Source organism: Caretta caretta, chromosome 8 (genome assembly GCF_965140235.1).
Source record: "Caretta caretta isolate rCarCar2 chromosome 8, rCarCar1.hap1, whole genome shotgun sequence".
Lineage (NCBI taxonomy): Eukaryota > Metazoa > Chordata > Testudines > Cheloniidae > Caretta > Caretta caretta.
In genome coordinates, this window is record NC_134213.1 from 709927 (window position 1) to 722991 (window position 13065).

Below are 13065 nucleotides of genomic sequence, written 5' to 3' on the forward strand. Positions count from 1 at the left end.
TGAGGGTGACAGGGCTGTGCCCAGGCAGGGGCTGAGGATGGCCAGGCAGTGCCATGGGTGGGGGCTGAGGGTGGCCTGGCAGTGCCCAGGCGGGGGCTGAGGATGGCTGGGCAGTGCCATGGGTGGGGGCTGAGGGTGGCCGGGCAGTGCCCAGGCGGGGGCTGAGGGTGGCCGGGCAGTGCCATGGGTGGGGGCTGAGGGTGACAGGGCTGTGCCCGGGCAGGGGCTGAGGGTGGCAGGACAGAGCCCTGGGTGGGGGCTGAGGGTGGCAGGACAGAGCCCTGGGTGGGGGCTGAGGGTGGCCGGGAAGTGCCCGGGCAGGGGCTGAGGGTGGCCGGGCAGTGCCATGGGTGGGGGCTGAGGGTGACAGGGCTGTGCCCGGGCAGGGGCTGAGGGTGGCAGGACAGAGCCCTGGGTGGGGGCTGAGGGTGGCAGGACAGAGCCCTGGGTGGGGGCTGAGGGTGACAGGGCTGTGCCCGGGCAGGGGCTGAGGGTGGCAGGACAGAGCCCTGGGTGGGGGCTGAGGGTGGCAGGACAGAGCCCTGGGTGGGGGCTGAGGGTGGCCGGGAAGTGCCCGGGCAGGGGCTGAGGGTGGCCGGGCAGTGCCATGGGTGGGGGCTGAGGGTGACAGGGCTGTGCCCGGGCAGGGGCTGAGGGTGGCAGGACAGAGCCCTGGGTGGGGGCTGAGGGTGGCAGGACAGAGCCCTGGGTGGGGGCTGAGGGTGGCCGGGAAGTGCCCGGGCAGGGGCTGAGGGTGTCAGGACAGAGCCCTGGGTGGGGGCTGAGGGTGGCAGGACAGAGCCCTGGGTGGGGGCTGAGGGTGGCCGGGAAGTGCCCGGGCAGGGGCTGAGGGTGTCAGGACAGAGCCCTGGGTGGGGGCTGAGGGTGGCAGGACAGAGCCATGGGTGGGGGCTGAGGGTGGCCGGGCAGTGCCCAGGCGGGGGCTGAGGGTGGCCGGGCAGTGGGCAGTGGCCGGGGTGGGGTGCCTGCCCCATGGAGGTGGCTGTGTCAGCCCTTAGCCTGTTTCCTCTGCGCCCCTAGGACACGTCTGTGCCTCGTGCTGCCCAGCCAGAGCAGACCTGAGGGGCAGGAGCTGCCCACGTGCTGGTGGCAGGACGTGTCCCTAGCTGGCGCCCGCGGTGCATGTGTTGCCAGGGCAATGTCTGTCTGTCTGTCCATCCTGTCTGGCAGTGTTCCCCCCTCGCTATTCACTCCCTGCCAGGGCAATCAGTGCAGAGGGGTGCCGGGGCACTGCCCCCTCACCCACTGGGGGGCTGGGCTTTCCCCTCTGCTTTTCAACCCTTTCCGCCCTCCCACCACTCCCTGCCATCCTGCCATGCCCCCCGGTCTCCGGCCGGCCAGAGAGGTGCCCTGGAAACAGTTTGAGCCCTCCCCACTCCACAGTGTCACAGAAAGGGCCCCTCCTCAGCTTCCCGTGCCCCCTCCCCAGCTCCCTGCGCTCCCCTCCCCAGCTCCCCATGCCCCCCGCCCAGCTCCCCACACCCACTCCCCAGCTCCTGGTGTCCCCTCCCATGCCCCCCACCCAGCTCCCCACGCCCCCCGCCCAGCTCCCCACGCCCCCTACCCAGCGCCCTGCGCTCCCCTCCCCAGCATCCGGTGCCCCCTTCCCAGCTCCTGGTGCGCCCTCCCCAGCTCCCTGTGCCCCCCACCCAGCTCCCCCCGCCCCCCGCCCAGCTCCCTGCACCCCATTCCCCAGCTCCCCATGCCCCCCACCCAGCTGTCCGTGCCCCCTCCCCAGCATCCGGTGCCCCCTGCCCAGCTCCTCACGCCCCATCCCCAGCTCCTGGTGCCCCCTGCCCAACTCCCTGCACTCCTCTCCCCAGCTCCCTGTGCCCCCCCCCAGCTCCCTGCACCCCCCTCCCCAGCATCCGGTGCCCCCCCCAGCTCCCTGCACCCTGCCTCCCCAACTCCCAGTGCCCCCCATTCAGCTCCTGGTGCCCCCGCCCAGCTCCCCACACCCCCGTCCAGCTCCCAGGGCCCCCCACCCAGTTCTCTGAGCCCTGTGTCCCATCTCAGGCTGGGATGGATGCAGAGGAGCCCCAGGGCTGTTCCCCATGTGGCCCCCACCCCCAGCAGGGCCCCAGGGCTGGGCAGAGCTCAGACCCCAGACCCACTGCCCCAGGCCAACCCCCAAATGCCCCCCAGAGTGCAGGGACCCAGAGCTGCGGCTGCTGCATTCCCATTCATGCCAATGGCTGAGGGGGTTGTCCAGCAGGGAGCTGCAGACAGCCCTGGCAGTGCCCAGGGTCCCCTGAGGACTGGCAGTGTGCGCTCCTCCTAGCCCAAACCAGCTGCCCCCAGCCCCCAATTTGGGCAACCCTCCGCCAATGTGCGGGGATGGGGGGGTCAGCCAGGCAGAATCCCACCTTGGGGCCCTTTCCTGCTGTGCTGCACCCCCAGTATCATCCCCCCACTGGGCCCCTCCCCCTCAGGTATTGTCCCCCCCACTGTGCAGCCCCAGTATTGCCCCCCACTGGGGCCCTCCCCCTTGCATATTGTCCCCCTATTGTGCTCCCCCAGTATCATCCCCCTCACTGGGCCCCTCCCCCACACCTCAGGTATTAGCCCCCCACTGCAATCCCCTTGGTATCACCCCCCCTCTGTAGCTCCCCAGTCCCTCCCCTCAAGTATTGTTCCCCCCCACCAGCTTTGCCCAGGCCCCAGTATCATCCTCCTGCTCTGCCCCTCCCCCCATTATTGCCCCCCTTGGGGCTGGAGGTGCCCAGTGCCCTGGGGGCAGGGGGCACGGCAGGAACTCCCGGCCCCTTTAAATGTTGGCAGCAAACTTCCTCCCCATTGCCGGCAGCTGCTTGGTCTCCAGCCAGTCATGTCAGCCCCTCCCTCCCGTCCTGGGGCTGGGCCCAGGCTGCTCAGAGCTGAGGGCTCTGCTGGAGCAGTGCTGCCGGGATCCACATGCCCCTGGCCCGCTGCACGCCGGCTCCCCCAGCAGGAGGGGACGGGAAGGAAGAGGGCAGCAGCCCTCGGGAGGACAGACCTTTCCAGCACCTGGGTGAGACCCCCACTGGCTCTGCTGCGTGCTGGGACCACCCCCTCCCCCTGGGGCACTGGAGACATCTGACCACGGCACCGTGCCATCTGGGCACCCAGGCCAGGAAAGGCAGCGCTGGGCTGGCCCCGCTCCTCTGGCGTACACGGGGCTGTCGGCAGGTGAGGACACTACGGCCTGCCAGGCGGGCATGGGCTGTGCTGCCCCCTCCCAGGGGCAGCTCCCTGCATGGAGGGTCCGGCCTGGCCTGGGAATGTAGCTGGGATGGAGAATGCCAGCACCCCCCCTGCTCCCCTCAACACATCAGGAAACGGCAGCAGAGGGCAGCTGGGGGTGGCTCCACACTCCCCCCTGGCCTCGGCGCTCATCCTGCTGGCCGTGCTCTCTGTCATCCTGGCCACGCTGCTGGGCAACGCGCTGGTGGTGGTGGCCGTCTGCACCAGCCGAGCCCTCAAGGCCCCGCAGAACCTCTTCCTGGTGTCCCTGGCTTCGGCTGACATCTTCGTGGCCACCCTCATCATCCCCTTCTCCTTGGCCAACGAGCTGCTGGGCTCCTGGGGCTTCGGCAGCCTCTGGTGCAGCCTCTACCTGGCGCTGGACGTGCTCTTCTGCACCTCCTCCATCCTGCACCTGTGCGCCATCAGCCTGGACCGCTACTGGGCCGTCACCAGGGCCGCCAGGTTCAACCTCCAGAGGAGCCGCAGCAGAGTCAAGGGCATGATCGGTGCCGTGTGGGCCATCGCTGGCCTGGTCTCCCTGCCGGCCCTGTTCACGGCCCAGCCACAGGCCAAGGAGTGCCTGCTGAACGACGACACCTGGTACGTGCTGGCCTCCTGCACCGCCTCCTTCTTCGCCCCCTGCCTCATCATGCTCGCTGTGTACTGCAGGATTTACTACATCACCAGGCACAGGTGCTCTGGCATCATCTCCGCCAGGCCTGGCATGGGCCAGCGCCCCTCCCCTGCCAGCTCCTGCTTGCCCACTGCCACCCGGAGCCCTGCAGAGCGGGACGCAAGCACAGAGCAGGGCAGCCACTGTGCCCACAAGCTGGGGCCAGCTCGTCCCTCCAGGCAGTGGGCGGAGGAGGAGGCCAATGGCGCCAATGCCAGCCTGAGAAGGCCCAGGAGGCCTTCCTGGGCACTGGCTCGAGGCCCCCGGCGGTGGAGTGAGCAGCAGAGCATGTCCATCTCCAGGAGCCGGCTGGTGCAGGCGCGGGAGCGCAGGTTCACCTTTGTCCTGGCCCTGGTGATCGGTGCCTTTGTCCTGTGCTGGTTCCCCTTCTTCTTCACCTACAGCCTGGGGTCGCTGTGCAGGGACGGCTGCCGCATCTCCAAGCCCCTCTTCAGCTTCTTCTTCTGGATTGGCTACTGCAACAGCTGCCTCAACCCAGTCATCTACACAGTCTTCAACAGGGACTTCCGCAGAGCCTTCCGCAGAGCCTTCCGCAGGCTCCTCTCCAAGGCCCCGCAGTGCCCCCGCCCTGGGCTGGACCCTGGCACTGCTCCCCCGCCGGGCCAGACCCCAGCAAGGCCCCTGCACCACTGCCCCGTGCTGGGCTGAGATCATTTCCAGCTGGGTACCAAACTGCTCTTGGCCTCCAGCCCCCATGCTGGGGTTCCCTGTCCTGGGCTATATGACACAGGAGACAAGCCTGGGTGTGGGGCTGGTGTCCTGGCCTGGGGTTTAGGAGTTCTGGAATTATGGGTTGGGTGGCCCAGGCTGTGAGTGGAGGGGGGCTGGAAACTCTAGCTGCCAATTTTAGTTTTCAGGTATTTTCAAAAATGCAGATTTTGGGTATTTTAATAAAAGAGACTGAATCACAGGCCAGGCCTGGCTCTTGGGCAGGGCCGGGCCCCAGCATCCGGCTCCTGGGCTGGGCCAGGACTCCACCAGCTGGCTCTTGGGCTGGGCTGGGGCTCCATTTCTGGTTCCTGGTCCAGGCTGGGCCCATGGGGTCCCAGGCAGCAGCTGAGCACTGGCATGAGCACCCCTGGGGGAAGGGTGCCCCTGCCCAGCCAGCAGAGGCAGCACTGGGAGCAGGAGCTCTCTCTACCCTGGTATTCAGGGGCACACAGGGAGAAGCCTGAATCTGAGCCCTGGCGGGGAGGGTGTGGGGGTCTCACAGTCCCAGGGTGGAGGTGTTTGGGCCTAGCCTGGCCCTGGAGATCAGGCAGCAGACTGGTCCTGTGCTTGGCCTAGGGGACCAATGGCCCCCACGGGCGTCCCCTCCATCTGCCCCAAAGGCCCTGTTCTCTCTGCAGCAGGCTCTGCTCGGCAGAGAATGGCCGTGCGCCTGGACTCGGCCCGAGTGCCCTGCAGTGTGGGGAGGGCTTGGCGCAGGGAGGGACACGTCCAGCGGCTCGGGGAGCCCTGGCATGTCCTGCCCCTCCGGTGTGGGGCAATTATCTTGGCAGGTTGGAGCCAGGCCTGAGCCTGCCCTGGTCAGCCCCTCTTACAGGAGGGGGAGGGGGTTCTAAGCCCTAGGGATTCCTGCAGGCTGTTCCAGAGGGACACAGGAACGCCCAGTCCTGGGTCCTGTCACTGACAGACCAGCACCAGCTGCTGCAGAGGGAGGTGCCAGACCCCTGCAGTTGACAGGGAGGGGGAACCTGCCCACAGAGTTAGCAGCTGGCTCGTGCCCTGGAGCTGGTCATTACAGAGTAAAAACATGGCCCTTCTGTTTTTACTCTCTAATGTCCATGGCTGTTCTCATTGGCCAGGGCAACAGCTGAGTCTGCCCTGAAGCCTAGTTTTTCTTAGCCCCAATGCTCTCTTGTGGCAGGGAGTTCCACAGGCTAACGGTGTGTGGTATAAACTGTGCTGCCCCCCAGGTGGGAACAAGGCCCCAGGAGCTGTTCCCTGCCCACCTCATGGGCTTGGGCAGAGCTTAGCCCAAATTACCCAGCTGCCCAGAGGCCGGGTTACCCCACATCCGGGCTTCCAGACACGGCCCCTTTTCTCTGGCTGGCAGGTTTGTCAAATAACGGGCAATGTCCGGGCTTTCCACAGAGCAGAGTGCCGATTGGTCCCTCCCCTGCCTCTGCGGCTGATTGGTCCATTCCCCTGCCGCCAAAGCTGCCAGCTCTGCCCACCCAGGGCCCGGCTCCCAGCCCTGGGGAGGGAGGTCCCGGCAAGGAGGCGCTGACTGACAGCTGGTGCTGCACCCCGGGCTTGCACCAGCCGCCCTGCCACCGTGACAGGGAGTGACGCTGGCCTCCGCCTCCAGCGAGTCACCCCACCACAGATACCCCCCAGCTATGCCCCCAGCTCCCCTCCCCGAGGCAGTGTCCTCTCTGCGGGAATCCGAAATACGGGAACCCCAGGCCCCAGCTTGCTGTGCCGCAGCCCCTCTGCAGGAGTTCAGAGCTGCCAGGAGCGGCTGGGCGGGGGGCACAGGAGCGGCTGAGGCACGGTGGGGCAGAAGGGGGCTTCAGGAGAAGTCCCTCAGGCCTGGGGGAACAGGGGCAGCAGCTCACAGATGCATGGCCCCGTTTTCTGACCTTGGGTCCAGCTCAACAGCTATTTTTGGGCTCTGGACGGAGAGCAGGGCCTGGAACGGGGCGCACACCACAAGTGCCTCCAGAGAGGGAGCTGGGCTGGCGTGACGGCACCACGGCTGGGCCCTGTCAGCAGCCTAGCACCTGGGGCTCTCCTGAGACCCTAAATAGCGGCGTGGGGCTGGGACACCCCCCCATCTCTGAGCAGCAGGAGGCCAGGTGACCCCCTCCCCAGCCTCCGGGCAGCAAGGAGTCAGCCACTCTGGCTCCATGGCTCACCTACCTGGGCTGTTTCCCATCGCCCAGCAGGGTAGCTTCCTGGGGAGATCTGCTTCCCCAAAGTGTGCGTGTGTGGGGGCAGATAACCATGCCCCCAGGTCCCCTCTCTGGAAGGCCCTGTCTCCACGGGGACAGGGTTCTGGCAACAGCTGAAACGTGCATCCTGTAAACATCTCAAAGGGAAAGTCTCTGAGCAGCTGCCAGCGCCCGAGGGTGCAGGGAGGGGTCAGCCCAGGCAGGCCAGGGGAGCGGGGCCTGAGGAAGCTGGGGTAGTGATGCCCGGGACTGTGCCCGCCAGGGGCAGCATGTGACATCAGTGCAAGGTTTGCTCAGGAGATTGCTCTGTAGGACTTCCCTGCCCCCACCTCCCACATGCCCAGCCCTAAACCCTACCCCTACCACTCACCCCCCAGGTCTGAACTGGGCCAGGACAGGGTCTGCACTAAGCCTACACTGTGCAGGCCAGGGCTGAACCCAAGGCTAGGACTGAAGCTGGGCTGGGTCAATTAGGGGCTGGGCTGCAATCATGGCCAGGCTGGCTGGGGGCTGGTCTGAGATCGGGGCCAGGCCGGGCTAGTTGGGGGCTGGGCTGCAATCAGAGCCCGGCCTGGCTGCTCAGCTCAGACATGCAGGGGTCAGTCACCATCCAGCTTCTCCAGCTTTGTAGCTCAAAATAGAAAATCCCCAAGCATCAAATCTTCCTCTGGCTAAAACCAGCTGCCAGCGCGGAAGTTTGGATCCCGTGGAAACAGGCCCAGCTCCAAGATCCTGGCTGCTCCAGTTCCCAGGCCCTGTGGTGCGGCAGGGTGGGCTCGGCGCCAGGGAACAATCCCTTGTCCCATGGGGAGCAGGATCAGCTTCCTCCACAGCCTCCAGTGTCCCCGCACGCTGCCCGCCCGGCCAGGCACACCCAGAGACTTCCCAGGCTGGGCGTGCGTGGAGGGGCCAAGTCTCGATCCTGGCTGGAGCTTGGGGAACTTTGCACCTGCGCATCCAGCTCTTCCCCATTCGGCTCCCTGAGAGCATCCTGCCCCGATGGGCCCGGCAGCCCCCAGAGTGTGAAGACCAAGCATCCATTGGTCCCGCAGCCCCTGCTGCTCTGAAAGGGCAGAGGTGGCTCCCTCCAGCTGCTCAGTCCCTCCCTGAGCTCCAGCTCCCAGCACCAGCTGCTCCAGGGCTCGGGCGCTAACCAGGGAGCGAGTCATCACCAGGTTCTGGCACCTGGGCAGCTGATGGGGTGTGCCCCCAGAGACGCAGAGGCCAAGTGAGGGTGTGACAGCCCCCAGGCAGGGGGTTTTTTGGGTGGGCATAGGGGGCAGATCCTGCTCTGGGCCCCCCAGCCCACGTGACCCTGTATGCAGGCGAGGTAGCGGGCCACGTTGGTGTAGATCCTGGGCTTGTCCTGCTCTCCACAGCCCACACCCCAGCTGACAATCCGGTGCATCGTGGCCCGGCCCTGCTCCTCACACACCAACGGCACGGCAGAGCCTCCCTGTAGCACAAGGGGACCAGTCAGAGGAGGCAGGCCCCGCTCCACCACTCAGAGCAGCTGGCAGGCCTGGGGCTGGCCCCTCCCCATGGGCACCATGGCATTGGGGAACCCTGCAGTGCAGTCAAAGGGGGCTCATGGCACTGGGGGTGGGCGTGGCAGACAGGAGCCCTGCTGGCACTGGGGGTGGGCGCGGCAGACGGGGGCCCCTGATGGCTTTAGGGTGGGCACAGCAGGGAGAGAGAGGGCATACCAGTGCCCTTGGGAAATCAGCCCCTGGCTCTCCCCTTTGAGGCGGATTCCCCAAGGATGAGCCAGCGCCACCCTGCCGCACACTGCCAGTCACTGGCAGCGAGTTGGAGAGCAAGGCCCGCTCGTGTGAATCAGGTGCAGAGGGTGGTCTGTCTCATGGGGGTGCCCAGGGCTCCTCCCCCTGGCATGGGGGTGCCCAGCACTGGGTGGGGGTGCTCAGGGTAGCGTGACAAAGCAGTGTCTCAGCTCACAAAGGGGCTACTGGAGAGGCTGCCCCTTCCTGAATTGCAGCCAGATCGGAGCTGACCCACCCCCGGCACCTCTTGCTCAGCTGTCTCACCTGGCAGGCGTTGGTGCCCCCCTGCAGGTAGCTGGCACATAACATGTCCGCGGTGACCCTGGCCCCATGCAGCCCGGGGGAGCGGCACTGCTCGTGGGGGATAATGAGGGGCACAGCTTCCTGCAGGTACTCGGAGAGCACCCCAGCACCTGCCCGGGAGCTGTGTCGGGACGCCGGGCAGTGGGGGGGTCTCCGCGGGGGGGGGCCGGGGGGGAGGTCTGCGTGTTGGGACGCGGGGCACTGGGGGGTCTCTCGGGGGGGTGGGGGGAAGGTCTGTGTGTCGGGACGCCGGGCAGTGGGGGGGGTCTCCGCAGGGGGGGGCGGTCTGCCTGTCGGGACGCCGGGCAGTGGGGGGGTCTCCGCGGGGGGGGGAGGTCTGCATGTTGGGACGCGGGGCACTGGGGAGTCTCTCGGGGGGGCGGGGGGAAGGTCTGTGTGTCGGGACGCCGGGCACTGGGGGGGTCTCTCGGGGGGGCGGGGGGAAGGTCTGCGTGTCGGGACGCCGGGCACTGGGGGGTCTCTCGGGGGGGGCGGGGGGAAGGTCTGTGTGTCGGGACGCCGGGCAGTGGGGGGGTCTCGGGCGGGGGGGGCGGTCTGTGTGTCGGGATGCCTTTGCTTTGGGCTGGATGGACTGGGGACTGTTTGCTCTGCGTAGGACCGGGCGCAGCCCCTGCCCTGCACAGCGCCATGATGTCCCTGCTGCTGGTTCTGCTGCTCAGTCCGGGGGCAACCGTCCCGGCAAGGTTCCCCCCCGAGGATCACAACAATTCACTCTGGCTTCAACCCTCCCTCACGCCGAGCGCCCCCAAGCTGCTGACCCCCAGGCCCCTCCGACCATGACCCCCAGTCCCTCCCTGCCCCATGCAACCTTAATCCCCAAAGCGTCCCACTGGACCCTGGCTAGTCCTGGCTCACAGTGCCCAGGTCAGGCCTGTGGCCTGGATCGCTGCGTGTAGGGCTAGGAGCCAGGCACGGGTTCTAGTCCCAGCACCACCCCCGGCTCGCTGGGGCAATTCACATCAACTCTGTGTAGCACAGTGAGTGTGTGAGCTCATGGGACACTCCCCCGCTAAGTGTGTGCCCAAGGGACCCTCCCTTCCCCCGCTAAGTGTGTGCCTGTGACGAAGTGGGACTGTTCTTAATGTTTCCTCTGAATAGTGTGGGGGTGCCTCAGTTTCCCCTAGGCAGTTCTTAAGTATCTAGGGGGTGGGGTAAGGGTGTATGATCATTGCAGAGCCCTAGAGGGCAGGTGTGTGCAGGAGTCTGGACACAGAGAATGGCCAACACCCTGTTTCCTGGCAACTGATGGCCTGGGCCCTTCCCCCCTGCAAGGTGAGAGCTAAAGGGTTGGAGAACAAAGGAATCAGGTGACCACCTGGCCCGGGAAAGGAACAAAGCCCAGAGGAGGAGGGGCTGGAGGGGGTTTTCAGTTTGGGGCTGGCTGGGACATGGAGTGAAGTGCAGACGTGGTTGTCTGGCTCACTGCCCCCCAAAATGGACCCAGCTGAGGGGTCCCGTTCTCTGCACCTGCAAGCTCTGTTTTAGACCATGTTCCTGTCGTCTAATAAACCTTCTGTTTTACTGGCTGGCTGAGAGTCACGTCTGACTGCGAAGTTGGGGTGCAGGACCCTCTGGCTTCCCAAGGAGCCCCGCCTGAGCGGACTCACTGGGGGGAAGCGCACGGAGGGGCAGAGGATGCTGAATGCTCGGAGGTCAGACCCAGGAAGGTGGAAGCTGTGTGAGCTGTGTGTCCTGAAGACAGGCTGCTCACAGAAAGGCGACTGCCCCAGAGTCCTGACTGGCTTCATGGGGAGCAGTTCCAGAGCATCGCCCAGGGACTCCGTGACAACTGGTGGCAGAGGTGGGATGTACTGCACCCCGTGGATGGCGCTTCCTGCAGTAAGTGACTGGGGAGCAGTAACACGAAGGGGGATTGCCGAGGACCAGGCCTGCTGAAGGCTCAGAAAGGAGCGGTTTCGGGGGGCGGTTAACCCCTGGGAGTGTGTGACCAGCGAGAAGGACTGTGCAGTAATGGGGTCCCCCTGGGGACTACAGTGAGCAGTCTTAGGGGCGGAGGAGTCTGCAGCTCGACCCTGGCAAAGAGGTGGTGACCTCGAGAAGGGCTGGCACACTAGGGGTTCTCCCTGGAAACCGTGGGGAGCGGGCCTGTGAGTCTACAACAACTTGGGAGGAGCGGAGTGATGGCCTGTCACCGTCTCCTTAAGAAGGACATTGTAACCCTGTGCAGAAAGAGAGGGCTGAGCGTTGGAAAGTTCACCAAAGCAGAGTTAATCGTGCAGCTGGAGGAGGATGATCGCTCTAAGGAACAGATTCCTGACCCCAACTGGGGCTATAGCAGGATCTGGGAGCAGCTGGAGCGGGAGCCAGGCATCGCCAAGACTCCTGTCCCCGACCAGACGGGGGTCTTCACGATCGGGTTCCCCATCCGGGGATCGAGACGGACGGGATTGGAGCTGAGTCTGAGAGAGCAAGAGGACCCTGGGAGACAGCGAGAGCCCGAGAAAGAGCTGCAGAAGCAGCAGCAGCATGAACTGGCGGTGGTGGGGCGGAGAGGCCTAGGGGACCTCCCAGGGGTGAGTGGGGATAGATCCCGGGGGGCCAGTTCCGCAGGGAACCTCGAGACTAAATTGCTGCCCCTGGTTAAGGATGGGGGGGTGTGGATGCCCACCTCACTGCCTTTGAGCAGGCTGGCGATTTGAACCAAGGGGACCCTGCGGAAAAGCCCCGGTGTCTAGCTCCCTTGCTGGGTCCCAAGGCCATAGACTCCGTCAGCCAGACGGTTGGGGATGTGGACAGGCTCCCACTCCTGACCCCAACCTATATGTCTGTGTGGAGTTTCCTGGGGCCAGGCCCCCCGGACCTCCAGTGGGAGCAGAAGGTGATGGTCAATGGGGAGACATTCTTGGGGTGGCCAAAGGGCATGGGCTGCATAAACCTTCCCACATGCGGCCTGCGAGTGCTATTGACCACCCCTGACCTAAGGGAGGGCGTGAAACTGGAAGGGCCTGGTGTAACTCCTACCAAGGAATGGGAGAGATGCTGGGGCATCCATGGGAACATTGGTGGCTTCGAACTTCCCCAGGTCACCGGCTAAAGTGACCCCGCTCAGTTCGATCTCGAAGGGGGGAGAGATGTGACGAAGTGGGACTGTTCTTAATGTTTCCTCTGAATAGTGTGGGGGTGCCTCAGTTTCCCCTAGGCAGTTCTTAAGTATCTAGGGGGTGGGGTAAGGGTGTATGATCATTGCAGAGCCCTAGAGGGCAGGTGTGTGCAGGAGTCTGGACACAGAGAATGGCCAACACCCTGTTTCCTGGCAACTGATGGCCTGGGCCCTTCCCCCCTGCAAGGTGAGAGCTAAAGGGTTGGAGAACAAAGGAATCAGGTGACCACCTGGCCCGGGAAAGGAACAAAGCCCAGAGGAGGAGGGGCTGGAGGGGGTTTTCAGTTTGGGGCTGGCTGGGACATGGAGTGAAGTGCAGACGTGGTTGTCTGGCTCACTGCCCCCCAAAATGGACCCAGCTGAGGGGTCCCGTTCTCTGCACCTGCAAGCTCTGTTTTAGACCATGTTCCTGTCGTCTAATAAACCTTCTGTTTTACTGGCTGGCTGAGAGTCACGTCTGACTGCGAAGTTGGGGTGCAGGACCCTCTGGCTTCCCAAGGAGCCCCGCCTGAGCGGACTCACTGGGGGGAAGCGCACGGAGGGGCAGAGGATGCTGAATGCTCCGAGGTCAGACCCAGGAAGGTGGAAGCTGTGTGAGCTGTGTGTCCTGAAGACAGGCTGCTCACAGAAAGGCGACTGCCCCAGAGTCCTGACTGGCTTCATGGGGAGCAGTTCCAGAGCATCGCCCAGGGACTCCGTGACAGTGCCCAAGGGACCCTCCCCTCCCCCGCTAAGTGTGTGCCCAAGGGACCCTCCCTTCCCCCGCTAAGTGTGTGCCCAAGGGACCCTCCCTTCCCCCGCTAAGTGTGTGCCCAAGGGACCCTCCCCTCCCCCACTAAGTGTGTGCCCAAGGGACCCTCCCCTCCCCCGCTAAGTGTGTGCCCAAGGGACCCTCCCCTCCCCCGCTAAGTGTGAGCCTTCGTCCGCTGAGCATGAAGATCTCCCCCAACCCCTCTGAGCCAAGGCACTGCCCTACATAAGGCACGTCCCCCACTTGGG

General features: G+C 65.3%; 1 protein-coding gene across 1 annotated transcript; it reads left to right on the forward strand.

The window, feature by feature from the left end:
* Positions 1-2567: 2567 nt before the first annotated feature.
* LOC125641273 (alpha-2Db adrenergic receptor) lies at positions 2568-4850 on the forward strand. The gene has a single exon (XM_048860954.2). It carries the CDS (start codon positions 3257-3259, stop codon positions 4586-4588), a length of 1332 nt encoding a protein of 443 aa, XP_048716911.2. The 5' UTR covers positions 2568-3256; the 3' UTR covers positions 4589-4850.
* The last annotated feature ends 8215 nt before the right edge of the window (positions 4851-13065 follow it).